General features: G+C 46.9%; 1 protein-coding gene across 1 annotated transcript in view; it reads right to left on the reverse strand.

Annotated features, from left to right (window-relative positions):
- The window catches only part of LOC139655506 (nucleosome-remodeling factor subunit BPTF-like), a 43664-nt gene that overhangs the window by 3885 nt on the left and 21454 nt on the right, over positions 1 to 18325 (reverse strand). Inside the window, exons 16-34 of the mRNA XM_071532941.1 lie at positions 16773 to 16897; positions 16118 to 16246; positions 15770 to 15920; positions 15249 to 15288; positions 14638 to 14863; positions 13896 to 14048; positions 10469 to 10599; positions 10247 to 10361; positions 9873 to 10093; positions 9356 to 9602; positions 8696 to 8979; positions 8006 to 8125; positions 7238 to 7399; positions 6658 to 6740; positions 3782 to 4007; positions 3013 to 3332; positions 2560 to 2733; positions 1249 to 1441; positions 569 to 653 (exon numbers count right to left, since the gene is read on the reverse strand). Of these exons, the coding sequence (XP_071389042.1) occupies positions 569 to 653; positions 1249 to 1441; positions 2560 to 2733; positions 3013 to 3332; positions 3782 to 4007; positions 6658 to 6740; positions 7238 to 7399; positions 8006 to 8125; positions 8696 to 8979; positions 9356 to 9602; positions 9873 to 10093; positions 10247 to 10361; positions 10469 to 10599; positions 13896 to 14048; positions 14638 to 14863; positions 15249 to 15288; positions 15770 to 15920; positions 16118 to 16246; positions 16773 to 16897 (3185 nt within the window). The remainder of the gene's footprint in view (positions 1 to 568; positions 654 to 1248; positions 1442 to 2559; positions 2734 to 3012; positions 3333 to 3781; positions 4008 to 6657; positions 6741 to 7237; positions 7400 to 8005; positions 8126 to 8695; positions 8980 to 9355; positions 9603 to 9872; positions 10094 to 10246; positions 10362 to 10468; positions 10600 to 13895; positions 14049 to 14637; positions 14864 to 15248; positions 15289 to 15769; positions 15921 to 16117; positions 16247 to 16772; positions 16898 to 18325) is intronic.

The following is an 18325-nucleotide window of genomic DNA, read 5'->3' on the forward strand; positions in this document are numbered from 1 at the left end:
CTCAAAACCCTCCAAAGCTACCAACGGCCGCAGCTACAGCAGCCAGACGCCCTTTTTATTTTTTGAAACCAACAAGGTCTTTTTCTTGCGGTAGAAGAGAGAGAGAGAGGAGGGTGTGTGTGTGTGGGGGGGGCAAGAGTTTCCAGGCTCAGGCCAACAGGGGCTAAGTGTGGGGCTGGTCCGTTTCCACGGCGAGCCCGGCAGGCCCGGACCAGCTCATTAACGGTTTGTTTGTGTGGAAGTTCAAAAAGGCCCTGTTGACGCAAGTCCGCATTTACATGGCCGGTTTGATCTGAGTTGGAGGGCTTCCTCCCTGCCGGCCTCCTGGTGGCAACGTCTTAAGGTCCGCAGGGTCAGGGATGGAGGGTGTGTGTGTGTGTGTGTGTGTGTGTGCACTACTGAGGCACTTTTACCTCCAGAAATTTCAAAATCAATTGGAATTAGAATGTTTTTTAATTCCCTTGCAGATAAAAGACGGACCTAGACTGTGTCCAGATTGGGCATGGACTCCCAGGTGTGTGCATGTGTGTTGCATCCCAATACAAACAAAGTTGACCCCTCCACTCACCCATTGGTTCCTTGATGACCCGGTAGTAGTCCGGGGCGTCGTTCGTATCCACCGGCTCCAGGAATGGCCATGCCATTTTATGCGCCTGAAGAGGGAGGGAGAGAAAGAAAGAGGGAGATAAAAACAGAAAGAGAAGACACTTGAGAATGAAGAAAAACAAACAGCACCGTGAAAATGACACTGGAAGCAGGTGGGTCAACACAGATGTTCCCTCTCGCTCTCTTGCCCCATTTGTGTCTCTCTTTCTTCCTCCCATCCTTTCTCTTTCTCTCTCTCTCTCTCTTTTTCACACAACACTGGAGAGAGGAGGAGAAAAGGAACGGAGCGGAGAGGTAGAACGGGGGACGAGGAGAGGAGAAAGGGAAGCTAGGAAAAAGCCCTGTGGCCAGGCAGCTGTCCAACTAGCGCTCTGGGGAGCAGAACCCATCAGATAAGACCAACACAGAGGACTCTTTTGTTTGCTGCTCTTACACTGCAGAGAGGCGGGGAGGAGGTGTGTGTGTGTGTGTGTGTGTGTGTGTGTGTGTGTGTCCACGTCTTCCACATACCTGTACGTCCCTCCATAAGCCTTTGTAGGAAAAAGTGTGTACGCATGTGTGTGCACAATACTGCTACTACTATTACTGCTGCTATTACTACATAAGCATGTGTGCGTATGTGCAGCGACACCTCCCATCTACCTGTAGGGAGCGCAGGATCCTCCTCAGGCCCTCGTAGTCCTTGTCGGTGAGCGGCGTGAGGACCGTCATGGCGTCCTCCGTGGACTGGCACTGCGGGCACACGTACTCGTCGATGTGGTTGGCCTCGCTCTGCAGGATGCCCACGCAGCGGCCGTGGTACCAGTTCTGGCAGCGGTCGCAGCCGATGTAGAACCTGGGCAGGGAGTGGGGGGTGGGGGGGTGGGGTGAGGGTCGGTTAGAGTTAGCAGGTCTGAGGTCTGTTATTTTTCTGAACAACAGGCTGCCGTTTCACATCCAATCAGATCAGTCCACAGTCAATAAGCCTGGTCCGTTTTGTTGATTTCCAATCAAATTAACTAGCAACACCTGGAGCCAAAAAGACATTACTCTGTCAAAACGCTGTATATTATCCCTTAAACATCTTCACAACTCTGATTCAACTTCAAATAGAAAAAAGACAGTAGGATAAAAACATAACATAATACAAATAAAATACATGTATGATTTACAGTATGTTACCGCAGTGTTTTCAACCCCGGTCCTCAGAGATAAGAGTACTGCTGGTTTTCCGTCCTACCAGCTAGTTAATTACAGTTAATTACATTCACCTGGCATCCCGGGGGTAAATCACTCCCTGATTAGATAGCTGGCATGAAAACAGCACTGCATTACCTTATCACAGTAGCAATCTTCTGTACATATGTATGGCTTTCTGTAGACTTGTTAATGTGAATACAATGCACATACAGTATTTGCACATCCTGCTATACATTTACATATTTATTTCCTTCATATTCTCATGTCTTTCTCATTTGTCATTGCATATATTTTTTTTACCCCACTGATTTCATTACTGCATTTGTTTGGTATTTTATGGCTTTATGTTCATATTCTGCATTCTGCATTCATTTTCTCTTTGTCTCAGTAAGTTTCACTACTGCTATTTTGCACACCCTCATTATGCTGCAATCCACACTTTTCATTCATACATACTACTAGACAGGTTTTAGTGCTGAAATTGTTGGCTGTGTATGTTGTTATTGTGTAACTGCTCATTTTCTATATTCTTATTTATATTATATTTTTCTTTGCTGTATCCTATTACTATTTGCCACTGCAACGACCCAATTTCCCAACAGGGATCATAAAAGTTTCATCTTAAATTTGAAGTAACAACACAGCAGACTGAGGGTATTGATAACACTATTGCCCGACAAGTGCAATGTTAGAACAATCGAGGTGTTGGGAGGCGCACGCACACACACACACACACACACACACACACACACACACACTCCTGCAGCTCCTTACTGGGACTCGTCGTACGGCGTCTGACAGATGCAGTACAGCTCCTCTGTGCTGCCCTCCTGGCCCCGTTTACACTCCACACAGATGTAGTCGTCCATTTTCTTGGCCTCCTTCTCTGTGATGCCCACACATTCGCCGTGGTACCAGTTGGTACACAGGTCGCAGCCAATGTAGAACCTGCGGAGAGAACCGGGGCTTAGGGGTGTTGCTGTTGGAACGGATGAGGTTTCATCTGCACTGGAAGATCGATCTCGTTTAATAAGATCTTTGTTATAGAGTGAGAGGCACTGGCTAATGCCCTGCCCCTGTATATCAAGCTGCCTCAGAGTAGATTAAGTATTTGTATACAACAAACGAGGAACAAAATCTGAGAAAGACTACAACAGATTACAGCAGCCACCCTCATGAGTGCCTATGTAGGTAAAACAGGGATAATAAAGAAGGACGTCATCGTACTTGGTCTCGTCGTAAGGCGTCTTGCAGATGCAGTAGAGCTTGGTGTCCTTCCTGCTGTCCTTGGTGCTCGTCGTCGAGATCATCTTCTTCTTCTTGGACTTGGCCGTCGACGCCGTCTCCCGCTCCTCCTCCCGTTTCCTCTTGTGGGCGGCGGTGGCGCTGAGGTGGTGGTGCGAGGCGGCGGTGTGTGCGTGCGCCAGGGCGTGCTGCTGCTGGCTGTGGGCGGCGGCGGCGGCGGCGGCCTGGGCGGCCTGGTGGGCGGCGGCCTGGGCCCTCTCCTTCTCCCTCCGCAACCGCAGCAGGTCCCGCTTCAGCTCCTCCTGGAGAAGGTAGCGGCAGGACAGGTAGGGTTTAAGTGGGTGAGGTTTAACTGTCTGGTATGTGACAGAATGATTTCATTCCCTGATGTAAAATTTCATGATTTTTACATGACTTTCAATACCTTAATTGGAGCATTTCCACAAGCTACAATTATATTCCTTCCTGGTTTGTTAATGTTGTTTTTAAGCCAGGAAAGGTTTGAAAGGGGTATACAGTCTATACAAGTTCTGGGCCAATCAGTAACAAATATGTCACCTTGTGGTTGTAACCCAGTTTCATCAAAAATTGGATCAGTGGTGAATGAGATATCATGTGTGATGTGCAAAATAACAAACGAATGATGTGCTAATCAGTGTAGTGTTAAAAATGTCAGAACGCAGCGGTGGGATGCATCATCATTTCTCCCTCATCGCTCCTCTGTTGTCCCATCCCGTCCCTCCCTCCATACCTGGGCCTCTAGCTGCAGCTCCTTGTCGAGCAGGGCCCGCTTCTTCAGGATCTCCGTCTTGAGGCTCTCCTTGTGCCGGTAGAGGAGCGAGGAGAGCTTGGTGGCGTTGGCCGTCCTCCTCTTCTGCTCCACCACCTCCTCCTTCTTCCTCCTCTTGGCCGCCTGCCTCTCGTCCTTGTCTATCCGGTCCAGGATGTACTTCATCACCTGGTTGCATACAATCATCCTGGAGAGACGGAGACAGGAGTGGGGGTGGGGCGGGGGGAAGAGGCAAATTAATTATAGATATCCACAATGACCTTTTTCACCCAGTCGCACAGGATCGTGCTGTATAAAATAAGGAGGAGATGTCAAAGATGTCCCAGGCAGGAGCTGAATATTAACAAAGCCGAATAATACTTCTAAATTTCATAAAATACAACCTGTAAGCTATTGGCTACTTTAAATGTGAACATTCTGCATCCCAGATTTAAGATGTAACCAAAATGTCCTGGGTTGGAATCGAGCTTAGAACTTTTGTTGCATGCCATCCCCCTTTCTCTCCCTCTCTTTCTTGTCTCTCTTCACTGTAAACTAAAGGCCGAAATGCCAAAAAATAAATCGCCCAAAAAAATAAATAACCTTTGAAATAGTTGTTTGACTTGTTCTCAATTACTACATCTTATGGAAGCAAAAGCATTGACGTGAATGCAATGTTGATGGAAATTGTTTTATTCCCCCAACGACCTCCACTAGCATTGCTTGGAAATGCTAATGGGCAGCTTGGTTCCAACTTTCTCAGAAACAAAAACACCACTGTGAAAACCTTCTGAACCTTCTGGCTTTAGCAGTCAGGAACACAGCCTTCTAAAACCCCCAAACCTAAAACGGCTACTTCCTAAAAAGGGACGCAAGGGACGTGTCATTGTCCCGGTGAAATCCAATCAAAAAGGACATGTAATGTGAGCAGTAGTCATGTTACTGGGCCACGTGTCTGACAGATGTTAGAGGGGTATTTTGTTGCCCGGTGTTTATTTGTGCGGGACTCGCTGCTCTTCAGTAGTAGGGGAGTGGAGCGGAGGGCTGGGAGAGAGGGATGGTGAGAGATGGAAAGACAGAGGAACAGTGGGAAGCCACACTGTGCTCTTGTAAACATGGAAAAGGGAGGGAGGAAGGCCGTGCATGCACACTTAAGCACACAAACACACATGTGGGGGTTCGGGGTCATCTGTAGGGCCCTATGAGACACTATCTATGCCTGACCTCGCAATGTTATGAGGCTATTTTCATCATATTATTTAAGTAAATATCATTTAGCAAGGGTGCCAACATGTATTCGAAGCCAAGCATCAGCACAATACAGTAAACCAAGATAATATATAGCAATATATCACCAGTCTGTTCACTTGTGTTCGCTAATATTCTCGCCTAACATAGAAAATTGTTGGTTTACGTTCACCATCAAAATGCCTTGTTCAGTGCACCTGTGTGTGAATGAATGGTTAGGTAAGGACACTGACACAATAACACACACACGGTTGTTGAGGTGAAAGATGGGCCAGGGTTCCTAAAGTACGTACTGCAAATAGAAAGTGAGGGCAGACAAGGAGAGTTGAGAAAGTAGCAAAACAAGACACCCACACACACAGAGTGATGCGTGAGTTCCCTGTTATACTTAATAGAATACATTTTTGAGAGAAAAGCTGGAAGAGAGGGGTGACATGCAGGCATGGAAAGAGGCTGAAAAACAAGCTGAGAGACAGACGACAGACACAGAGCCGGTGTAGTGGTGTCACGGCAGTCTGGGTTTGGTATTTCAGGTCGGTGTGAACGGGCACGGTGTTGACACACCGTCTGCGGACACAAACACGTGGTTGTCAGGGTCGACTATGGGTCATGGTCCTACTATAATCTACCTACTGCGTATGGAAAGGGAAGGAAGAAGAAAATTGCTGGAGTAATTGTTGCCTGGTAAAATTAGCTGAACAATCATTATATCAGGAGATCAGTATTGGGAACTATAGTGATTTCTTGAGGGCCCTCAAGAAATCACTGCCGAAAACAACTGAGACCTCAGGAAATCCCTACTGTAAACTACTGGGCAATCAAGAAATCGCTATTGGGAACAACTGGGCTCTCAGTAAAACAGTACTGAGTTTCATCCCTAGAAATCGCTCCTGTAGATGCCTCTGGGTTTGTCTTGGTGTTCTTGTTCACTGGGTAGAGTCATAGTGCGGACACGCTGCTTCTGGTGGTTACACACCCAAAAGGTCAGGGTTCCCATGCGGTGTAATCCCTCCCAACACGGTAATGGAACAAAAAAGTAAAAAAAGGAGAGAGGGGAGAGTGGTGTAAAGACTGGCTGGAGTGGTGACGTTACAGCTATCTGGTCGGCCTTGGTGTTCATTTTCTGCTGGTATTTCTCACGCTACCTAGGAAACACTGAAATGGACACATAAGCAGCTGCAGATTCAACGTAGCAGGACACAGATCCTAAATGTATTTTCTGTGCTCTTAAATGTTTCCACTTTAAGGAGAAATGTGCTTTTTGGAAAACTTTGGGGTCTGGTCAGTGAGGAGATGCTGACGTACGTGGTGAGGTTCAGGTCTAACCCTTCCCATGACCCAGACCACTTCAATATAAACCTCCTGGCTTCCCCACTGGCAGAGGAAAGGACGACACCTTTGAACACACACACACACACAAAAATGGTTTTCACTCACACACACACAGCCACACACTCTCGAGCAGGTCACCACATAGTGAGGGAGGGTGGTAGGTTACATAGTCCAGGACAGGGACAGCCAAGGGTGTGGTGATATGTAGTGGTGAGCTTAACTCGAAAATCACGTCTCTCTCTGTGACACACACACACACACACACACACACGGCTAACCTTTGATTCTCCTCCCTCTCTGCAGGCGTCATGGTCTTCTTCTGCTTCAGGTGCTCGATCACGGCGTTTTGCTTCATCACCACCTGACACACACACACAATGCCGGAAAAATGTCAGCAGAAGCGACAACATGTTCAACAACAGACACGATATTCATACATCTAAAAAGTAGTGACTGCAATTGTACTCTATGAGCCTATGGAAGTGGAGTATTATGAAATGTTACCAGGCAGGCCACACACACACACACACACAGGGCTACAAGACGGTATGTTAGCTAAATAGACAGAGACAAGAACTGGAATTATGCATACACAGAGACATGCACACAGAGTAGTATTTGCAGTATGTCAAATAGACACAGGGACAGGTGAAAACATACACACACTCACTCACACACACAGTAGTAGTATGCCCAACAGACAGAGACAGGGGCTGAGCTGTGAAAATAAACCCAGTCTTAGAGGAGGGAAGGAGGATGGAGACTGTTTATGTATCGATGGCAGGGACAGGGTGACCCTTGGACTGGGATGGACGACCAGGGTATGATGGCTGCCTGAACACACACACACACACACACCTGTTTCTGGATGATGTCGCTCTGGGTGGCTGCGTTGAGGGCCTGCTCCCTCTTGGCCTCGGCGGCTTGCCTCTTCTTCTGCTGCTGCTGCTCCCTGAGCTGCTGGATCCTCTGCAGCTGCTCCTGGACAGAGGCCGTCTGGATGGTCACCACGTTCCCCATCTACACAGACAGCATGAAAATATACCATTCTGAATGATGTCTGAGGGGTGTTGATTGATAAAAAACTCATGTGGTTTTGATGAAGTGATCTTGGCATTGTCCTAAATTAATGCATAATCAAGACCTAAGTCTCTCATTGAATCCATCAGCTGATGCCCCCGCCCCCACCTTTATCAACTACTGTGTGAACTTACACTGCTGTTTACATTGTATGAAGGTAAAAAATGATTCTGTTTTGGGCCAATATCTTAGGTTACACCAACATAGATGTAGCAAAGCAGTTTAGAGGCGCAGTATTTATTCAGCTTGGGAGACCCATGAATTATTTAAGCTCACAGACGTGCTAGGATCAGCTGGCAGCGAGAGAGTCAAGAGATAGGTGACTGCCAAGCAAGTTGCCAGTTACAGAGTAAATTGTTCAAAGTAAGCAGTCATTTAAAAAAAAAAATATGTTTTACTTTTGAAAAGATGTTAGATGTGATCAATTCATGGTATGAGCTAGATAGCACACTTTCTGCTCGCATCTGCTAAGCCACAGGTATAAAAAACTGTAAATACTGGAAGTAATGGGAGTTTGGCTCTGGTTTAGTAGGCCGGCTGCCCTACCTGTCCTCCCTGAGCTGAGGTGGTCCCGGGCTGTTGTATCTGGATGGGCAGCTGCAGTTTGATGTGCTGGGGCAGAGAGCCTCCACCGGGCCCCTGCTGGGCCTGCAGCTGGGCCAATACCTACAGCCACAACACAACACAGACTTTAATGAAAGCTTGAAAGATGGACCGGGCAGCTGAACATTCGCTTTTATTTATTCATTTCATTTTTATTTATTCATTCATTTATACAACATTTATTTAGATAGTGGAACATACTGTCAAGCTAGATCACCGTTCCAAGTGCTCTAGGCTAAATGGAAAATTGTGACGAAGAGATTTGTTGGACCAGAGACCCTCCATCAGCTAGAGCTGGAGCCTTAAGGATGGGTTTATAGACAGAGGGATGGATGTATGTATTGACTGCATTATCAATGTACAGACTGACAGATTTATGTGCGTGTTCTACATCTTTCAGATACCCAGCAGAGCTTTGTTAAATAGGTTGAGCATGCACACTCAACTTTCAGCTACATTCACACCTGGAAACTGCCCAGTACAACCGCAGTCTTCTGCTGCTGGCCACTGTGCAACTCCACTGGAACAGGTGCAGCGAGTGCCTTGCTCAAGCTCGATTATGGGCGTTTTGGGAGGGGAGACGGCTTACGGTTCAGTTTCCCACAACAAACACCTTGCCAAACCCAGTCATACCTGTACCTGCTGCTGCAGCCCGGGCATGCTGATGAGCTGGGGCGACTGCTGGAGCTGCAGCTGGGCGCCGCCCTGCGTCTTCACCTGCAGCGGGGTGGGGGACTGGATGGGCATGTGGGCCTGCGTCTGGGGGGGTAGCTGGCCCTGGGGGGTGGCCGAGGGAGGGGTGCTGGTGGCGGCCAGGGGGGCGGCCCCCGCCTGGATGGGGGCGGCGGCCTGCTGGGCGGGCTGGGCCGGGGTTTTGGTGGAGGTGGAGGGGTGGGGCTGGCCGGGGATGGTGGTGGCTGGAGAGGGAGAGAGAGAGAAGAGGGAGAGGGAGGATGTCGTCAAATCTCTTTTACATGAAAATGTCACCTGTAAAAACACCAACGAATATTACAAGTGACTTGGGACAGGGGTTTGCTCATACATGATTTTGTCATGGTAACAATTCTCTTTTACTCAAAACAATATCTATCTATAGTTGGGTTTCCTTCCAAGTAGTTTTATATGAATTATTATGTATCAAATTAGAAACACTGAAAGGAAATGGCAAATTTGGGTAAAATTTGAATGGAAGCATAGCTTATGAATTATTGATCTGTGTTATCGGTGTTAATCCACATATGTCTATTTGTCTATCTATCCATCTATTTGTCCATGTTTGATTTGTCGTCCTACCCGTGCTCGATGTGGGCGTGGCGGCGGAGGCCATGGGGGTGAAGAGGAAGCGTTGGAGCTGGCCGTTGGGCAGCGCCGCCTGCATGAGCTGCTGGCCGGGGCCCGGGATGACGGTGACCCCCTGGGGGATGACCTGCAGCTGGCCGGTGGTCTGACCCTGGCCCTGGATCATCACCGTCAGACCCTGCTGGGTACCGCCGACACCGCCGCCGGCCTGCCGATCCACTCCCGACCCACCCTGCTGCTTCTATGGGAGGGAGAGCAGAGAGGGGAAAGTGGTAAATCATATTGTAAGCTCCAGTCCTTTCCTCTAAAGATCGTTCTGTCTCTTCTTCTGTCTCATCACCAGCTAAAGTTACCTGTTTTCAATTCTATTTCATGTATACGATCAGGTACTGAAACATTCAGTGAAGAGATAAGAGTAGATTTATAGTTTGTAATTTGCAGTGTTCATTTTGGACCCTGGACACAGGGTGACACAGGACACCCCGAAGGTTTCAGTGTCTCCTTCACTAACCTGTGTGAGCTGGGTGAGTTGTGCCAGGGTGAGTTTAACCTGGCTCTGCCCCTGCTGCGTGCGCGGCGTGCCGGGCGGCGTTTGGCCCGGCGTCTGCCCCGGCGTGGCGGGGCTGGCAGCACCCTGGCCTGTGACCGCCGTGACCGGGCTGGCGCCGGATATCGCCGTGGAAACCGCCTGGCCGCGGATGATCTGGGTCACTACCTGCTGTCCACCCTGACCTGGGAAGGGGAAGGTGTATGGACATGGTTACACGTGTAACGTACAGGACTTCAAGGGAACTGAACTTAATGGCTGTCTGCTGTTATTCTTCTTGGGTGAATTGCTCATTTCCCAGCTGAGAGATAACCAAAGTATCAGAAAGACTCCATTACCTTGCTGGACCACGAGGGGTGTTCTGAGGATCGTCTTGCCCAGAGCTCCTGTCTGCTGGATTGGGGTTCGGAGCACAGTCATCCCTGGACGGATCTGACCGCCAGCCGCCAGAACCTGGAAGGCCATTTTCATTATTCATTCCATTATTAAAAAGCCAGCAACTTTGTTGTCTACCGTCTTTCATATCACAATTGATGATGATTAGTAGTGGGTAGTTGTACCTGCTGCTGGGAGCCTGGGGTGTTGGGCCTGATGTTGAGGGTGGTGGTTCGGGGCTGGAATGTGGTGTAGGTCTGGGCACCGCCCGCCGTACTGGACGGGATGATCCCCAACACCTTCTGCTGAATCACACCTGGAGAGAGAAAGAGGGCATAAAGGTACATGGGTAAGAAGGTAAAGAAATGAGAAGAAAGAGGCGGGGTGGGGCGACACTAAAGTTTCGAGGGGAGCTGAGTGTTGGTCAGGTCAAATGATGAATCAAGACAAGATCAGACCTGGAGGAGAGGAGAGAGAAGGACGAGCACAAATATCTTGAGGGAGATGAGAGAAAAGGGCAAAGAGGGTCAAGTGGTTTAAAAAGGAGAGATGGAGAGAAAGAAAGCACTACCGCAAGAAAGGGAGAGGAAAACTTTGGAGGTTAAAGAAATGGATAGAGTCAAGATCAGTGATGTCCAGAGACCATCTCTAACATTTTTATGTGTCATATACCTTGCACATTTTATATAACTCTCACCATGGATGATTATATAACTAAGTCATAATCTAATCTGAATGAAGTCATCTCAGTTTTCACGCTTCTTTTTGGAATTTTGAAAAGCTGTAAACCAGGAAATCCATAATGCGATTACTGATATGAAGCGGCGGCTGCAAGCTTGCGTGGTACAAGTGAGTGGTTGTACAGAGGTCCTGTATTGACACCACTCAATACATTATTTGTGGGCTTCCCTCCTTGCAAAGTCGCCGGCCTTTGATCGTAACCACGGTAAATATTAGTTGAGCAGGTAAACAAAATCTTCAAAGGCTCACTGAAAGCTTAGCTGGTTTGCCCCCAACATACCTGAACCCCCTCATAAATTATGCATGAATTCAGATCCCGCTTTTTCGTTTCACTCTGACAAAGGGAGCGTTTCATATTTGTCCGACCGGGCTCGGCGTCTACGCGGGCTCACGTGAAGCCGACGGCAGAAACGGAAACCCTCTCTAAGCCGTGAGAGTGTTGCTCTTTTTCCCCTCTGCCGCCGCTGCCGTCTTGCTGCGGTTTCGCGACCGCAACCGAGCAGGTAAACCTATACATCAAGGGTTTCCCTCTTCAAACAGGGACGCTGAGCCCGGTCGTAAGACCCGGGGAGTTTCTGCTCCGGTCCCACACATCAAACGCTCCTTTCTATGGACTGGCTGTTTGGAGAGGTCGGGGAGTTGGGAGGCCGGTGAGTGGAGCGGTACGCTTCCATTCAAAAAGAAGAGGGGGGAAAAAAGAAAAAATGGAATCCCTCCATAGAGGGTTACCTGTCTGGGGAAGCAGACCTCAGGGTAAACTTGTTTTCCTGCCTAACTTCCTTAAGCCCTTCCAAAACAAACAGGGCGCCCAACAGTCATGCTGGATAAATACACATGTCCATTAAATGGTTACACTCCACCTGAACTTAGTTTATCCTTCAAAAGTAGCTCCAAAGGTAAGAAAAATCACTTTCTTTGTATCCTTGGTGAATATCATTCACATATCTCGTGATTGTATTCATTTAAGCATGTCTATATTTAATAATGAATTTCAATTACAGATGCTGTTTTGTAATGGCATCACCATTGCATCACCTTTGAAAAGTAGGATCTCTTAAACCCTTTTTTGTCCAGATTTCTCGGTTAGATAGCTTGATATAAATAATATATAAGACTGGAGACCTTAGAATCTGTGCTACGGGTGTTATAGAGGTTTATACCTGTACAAATACAGAATCTCTCTCAATTGGGAGTTTTGTTTATTTCCAGAGTAACCTTTCCTATGTGATATACAGTATATGCATCAAACACACATATACTAATTGATTTTTACATGTTGAAGCTGACCTGTGTGATTCAAACGAGAGCTGTCAACAGCTTCAATGGAGCATCTCAACATGACGGACCACCTCCACTAGGTGTTGTGCAGTATTCGTCATCCAGTAATATGACAGGACCACAGACAGGGCCAGGTGGTGCTCAGTATGAACCATCACCTCATCCGCTGGGTCAATATTGACTTCTTAGAAAAGTTTAAAAAAAAAAAGTAGCTACCTTTAGCTAGCGCAATTCAAAAGCAGTCTGGATTTGGAACCTCAGACTACACAAGTCTGCCATCCAAAACCATCCAACCAAAACAGTTGTCTATTAGATTACCATGCCGACAGGACACAAACCGACATGATGTGCCACTCCAAACTAAGCCGCTGACTCACAGGGTTGGCACACGGCAGGCGCCACAATGGGATCGGTGCGCAGCGGGCTGCCACAGTAGCCCGAAACACAGTGAAGAGAGGGAGTGGCTGCGTCTGAATTGGTCGTGCCTACTGTATTTGTGGCAACTGGAACCAGAAGGAACACAGGCCTACTTATAGTACTGGCCCACTGCAGTAGTTCGGTTTCACTAAAGCTCAGCGTAGTGAGGTGCAGGATGCACTTTGTTAACTTAATTGTCTCCTCCCTTTCTGCCTCAAGACAGTGGCCGGCATTTCACCCCAATGCATGTCAAGTCTTCTGTGCTCCTGCCTTGGGTGTAACTAATACTAAAAATCAATCTCCATATTGATTTTCCCTCTGGCTACTTAGATATTTGGTTGTAATGTTTTACTTAAATTTGAATTGTCACAAAGCTGTTTTCATGGTGCTAAGTACATAACACAACTGGAAACCAGCCTATTCTTTAATCTACATCATTGAGCTTTAATTAATATAACACAAACATCACTGGAGGGCAAATTCACGCAACAAATCTTTATAACTAAAACAAAATGAAATTACACAATCGAGTCTATAGTTTTGGGATACATAATATATATCAACTTTGTTTTTTTGGTGAAGAGTTTCTAAGTGCACATCTGATCTCTGGCATGTAAAGAAAACATCACTGTTCTGAGGCCAGCGCAAAACTAGCCATGTCAAATCTGTGACTGATTGAAGATATGCGTACGGAGCCAGCGTGTGTTGCAGAGCCCAGCATCTGAACGTCGGAGCCCTGTAGCTGTCTAAGTTGTGGGTGGTCATAAAAGTTTGTCTCCTTATGTACTTGACACACAGACAGGGGCAATCAAGGACAGATGCATGTCTAATTTGTGTTTAATTTGTAGACTCCAAAATATTTGCGCCTGTGGTGGCTGGCACAAACAACGCTTTAAATGAGTGAAGACAGGCTCCATCCTTCTACGGTACCTTGCGCGTGGTTGGCACACCAAATGACTTAAAATGGCAACCAATTAAAGAGGCAGATCTAATTTGGATGCTCCGACATATTTGAGACGTCGCAGCTGCGGGCCTGAGGTGAAGCAATGAAAACACAAACATGCGAGCATCCCAAAACGGTGCTGGACGGAGAAGAAAAGGCTACACTGAAGAAGCAGAAGCTGTGCCCTCAAGTCTGCCTCCGAGGTGTGACTTATTAAAAAAAACCTGCCGTACCTCCTTGTGTAGTTGGCACGTTGACTGTGACAATCTTGCTGTTGGCGGGCAGCGGCAGCTTGGCCGTCAGAACCTTGCCCCCCACGGAGGTTCCCGTGATCTGGAAGGTCTGTCCGCCAGACGTGGCCACGGTAGTGACGGTGCCTGCCGGTCCTGATGGGGCAAAACAAAAACACGGTCATGTAATAACCATAATAACACTACTAATACTGTGATATCGATACTATTACTACTCCTTCCAATTAACTATAATCATGACCATGCTCCCACCAAATCGTCCTGATACTCTGATGAAGGTCAAACAGTCTGGACACAATCATATGCATGCAAATAGGAAGTGAACACATCTCCAGAAGGCTTTGGCCTTTACTAGGGGAAATTACACAGATGATGATCCGGTCCGGCTCATCACAGCCAATTAGCAAATACACCATCCGTCTCTAAACAAGCACAGCTGCTGCATTGAGTCATATGCATTTGACTGCCAAAATGAAGGGACAGTTACAAACATTACTCCATGTACATAATCAGGGAGATACATCAATTCCAACATAATGGGCAGGTGGGTGGATTGGGGGGATGGGGTGATGATGCTGCGTGAAAAAACCCCACTATTAACACTTCTGGATTATACCTAAAGGGTGAATTTAAAAGGTGGATGGCATCTCCCTTGTTAACATATACATTATGATTTGTTGTGACATGCACTGCCCTTTACTTTAGGTAAGAAAACAATACGTACCTTGCGTGGTCTGACCCTGCTTGACCCAGGAAGCGAAGGACTGCTGGAAGTTCTTGTTCTGCTGGAATGTGACGGGGGTGCCCATCTTAGTGGTCAGGACCACCTTGGTGCCGGGGGTGACCTGGCCCGACAGCGAGCCCAAGATGACTTTGGGGGTGGCGGCGGGCGTGGCGGGGGTCCCCGACGGAGTAGTGGCAGCCGTGCCCGGTTTCTGCTCCAGACGTTTCTGGAAGGGCAGCAAGCGAGCCGGTGAATGAATGTATGAACCAATAATAATCATAATCCCCAGGCATTTGATGATCACTGGTCAAATCATACCATCAACTGAAAATAATGGGACCCATTAATGGGACCCTCTCTTCTTGGCACTCATTGTTAAAAGTGATAAACTGGGTGTAAACCTAATGGCCTGGTGTGATGGACTGGTGTCCTGTCCAGGAGCGTCTACTGCTACACTAACTTCAGTCATCCCACAGAAACAGGAGATAGGCTCCTTGCCTATGAACAAGGCTTACTTCCTTACTTGAAACTTAACACATCCTCTCTTGAAGAAAATGTACTTTTATGGAAAAAAAAACCTTGCAAACTAAAACTGAAACCAAACAACTCACCTTGGCCTGCTCTGCAGCCTGGGCCTTCTCTTTCTCCACCCTGGATCAGAGGACAGAAACAACTCTAACATCCATACAGCACACAGAGATTTTTCAACAAGAAATGTTTCCTAAAAAAGTCAAATAAATAGTCCAAAAATAAACTAAAAAGGAGAGACTCGCTGATTTCAAGAGGCCAAAAATGCCTTCATACATTTTCCAAGTTAGAAGTGAGGTGGATGATGATGTGAATATCAGGGATTGAACTTAACACACTTTGAGCATTAGCCTGGAAGTGCTGTTTGGCTGCCTCCATTAGACCTAATTAGAATTTGACAGGACAAAGCAATTTAACACTGGTACGGCCAGAAAAAATATTTGTGACCGCCTATTGAGCTAGTAAAATCTCCATCCCTGGTAATGTCTGGATATCCATTCAAACATGTTTTCAAATACGTTTTTTGTAAGGGTTATCCTATACAGCATCCTATATAGCATCCTATACTTGAGCCTTGACCCGTGTGACCCTTTGCCCCTCTGACCTCTCCGAGAAGGCTCTGATCTCCCAGAGGTCCAGCTCCTCCTCGGCCACCCAGGTCTCGATCACCACCGGGCCCGTCTGCTTGGTGGGCTCAGGCTTCTTGGGCCGCAGGGCGCTGGAGCGCAGCCCTTTCCTCTGGGGGGTGTGGGTCTCTGGATGGCGGACAGGTGGATGGAGGGATGAATGGATGAAAAAGAAGGGCAACAAGCAAGTGTTTGTATTTTGTGTTTTGCTGCTTCAATGACGTAATATCCCCAAAGGAATCAAAGTTTCATTTTATCATCTCTTATTTAAACACCGGCACACACTCTTCTTCAGTTGAAGGAAAAAAATATATAGTGTATCTAACCTTTAGGAGTCTCAGGCACTCCGAGGGGGCAGATAATCTTGCGGATGCAGTACTCTGAGCGGATCCCGTAGGGGCCCACGTCCCGCCGCTTGATGATCTCGGTGGTGGTGATCTCTGTCTCCGACGTCTCTGTGGCAATGAGTGGGGATAGGGCTGGGTTGGTACGGTGATGAGGAGGAGAGCCCGAGAAGATGGAGGAAACGCACTCCAAAAGACATGGTACAGTATAGTACGCTGGTAGGTATACAGCTGTACTGCAGTTAGGCTGATGGTTATGTCTTCTTGAGATAGGCATGTTTTTTTTTAGCGTATCTGTATGTTTTTTGTATGTTTTACTATGTTGGAGATAAGAAATTTGGGGGAGAAACAAATTCTTCTAAAACATAATTAAGTATAAAGATGATTAATCGTTCTTCCTGTTCTTCCTGTTGTTCTGTCACAAACCTGACATGGTTTATATTTGCATTTTTAAAAGCATTTTAAGCTTGCTAGCTATAGCTGGCAAAACCACAAATGTGCAATGGGACTGGACAGAATCTGTACTTCATCTTAACTGTGCCAGCAACTATTTTGAGGGAGTATCTGTCACTCTCCCCAGACGGAGGATGTCTTATATGGAGGTAGGTGGACAGGGTGGGAGGGTGGAGGGGTCTACCTGTGCGCGTGGTGCCGATGGCGGCGGAGGGTTTGACGGCCATGTCGTCCCATCTCAGACAGGCCCAGAGGAGCCTCAACATCAGACTCACACCGGCCAACGACTTCACCGTCTGCAGACGATACCTGGATACAAAGCCGGAGAGAGAGAAAAGGGATGGAGGTTAAAGAGCTATTCATATATTGCTGCATGTAAACAGTCAACAATTGTGTGAGTTACCAATTGTACCGACGTGCGACTGTATGCACAATAGTTTAGACTAGAACAGAAACACGAATGCTACCTGAACAGAAACCTATATGCTGCGTCAAAGTTGATACAAATTGCTTTAAATGTGTCTTGCAGTCCCTTGATGGAGGGCGACTGACAGCCAATGAATGACTCTGCATTACAGAAAACATGTTGGAGCATGTGTGTGGAGCAGGAAGAGGCAGAGTAAAAGCAGACTGAGGTTTTTGGTGATGTTGCTGTCCCCTCATGACCACTTCCATGCAAGAAACAGAACGACTGGTTGCCACTTGTAATAAATCATTTCATAAGGCGCTTTCTTTGAAGTACCGATATTATTACAGACTACAAAGGCACATTCAAACAACAGTTTCAACTCACAAGGTTCAAAGTGGAAACTTGCAGACATTTCATTAGGCTTTTTTTTTTTATTTAATAAACCGATTTGGGTGTAACAGGCCATTTTAAATTGAGTAATTGGATGACAGGTTGTCATCCTTCAGTGAATAATTTCATACATTCATCTCTTTGAGGAAATGTTCCTTCCTTCTTTATGACTGAGATCACTGTCCCGACAATGAACTTGACGCTTAGGAATGCTTTACATGGCTCCCTCTGTACGGCCATTTAAAACACGTCGAATGTCTACAAAAACATGATGAGTGCGGGGTGGGAGGGGGAGATATCCCCTTTCCAGCGCGTAACCGCAGGCAGGGAAAATATCCCTTGGCTGCGGGGCCGGGTCATTGCGCAACGCGAAACATCCTGACACTTCTCCGACCACCAGATGATTCACGTCTGCTTCGGAACTCTGAGGTCCGGTCAAAATAACCAGAGGTCTCTGTGTGACACCGGGCTCAGAGCCATAACACTGCCGAGGGCCAAAGCCACGAGCAGCAGACAGGGAGTGGAGAAGACATAACGCACAACAAATCAACAGGACATGATGACACCGTCATAAAACCAGGAGATGATTTGAGGGTGGATGAAGGGAAAAAGCATCCTCCTTGCCACCGCAACTTTTTTTTTTTAAACACAAATGTCCTTTTTAAAGTACAGATTTTAGAGAAATGTGTGGTTAAAAGACATTTTCAAATTTAAACATATCAACCATGTGTACGTATCTTAAAACCACAAAGAGTAAATGATAAGTTAACTATTTTCTGGCTGAACTTGCACACAACCAGCTAATGATTAGAAACGATACTCTAAAAAATAAATTCTCACAAAAACGAAGTGCAGCTAAAGTTTCAGATTTCTTGAGTAAATAAGAAAGAAGTATGAATATCTAAACTTAAAAATTCTTTAAGCGTATGACAGGTGTT

The sequence above is a fragment of the Centroberyx affinis genome, unplaced genomic scaffold, assembly GCF_046629955.1.
Source record: "Centroberyx affinis isolate AG114_WGS23_722 - 3 ecotype Tasmania unplaced genomic scaffold, CSIRO-AGI_Caff_v1 ptg002290l_1, whole genome shotgun sequence".
Taxonomy (NCBI): Eukaryota; Metazoa; Chordata; class Actinopteri; order Beryciformes; family Berycidae; genus Centroberyx; species Centroberyx affinis.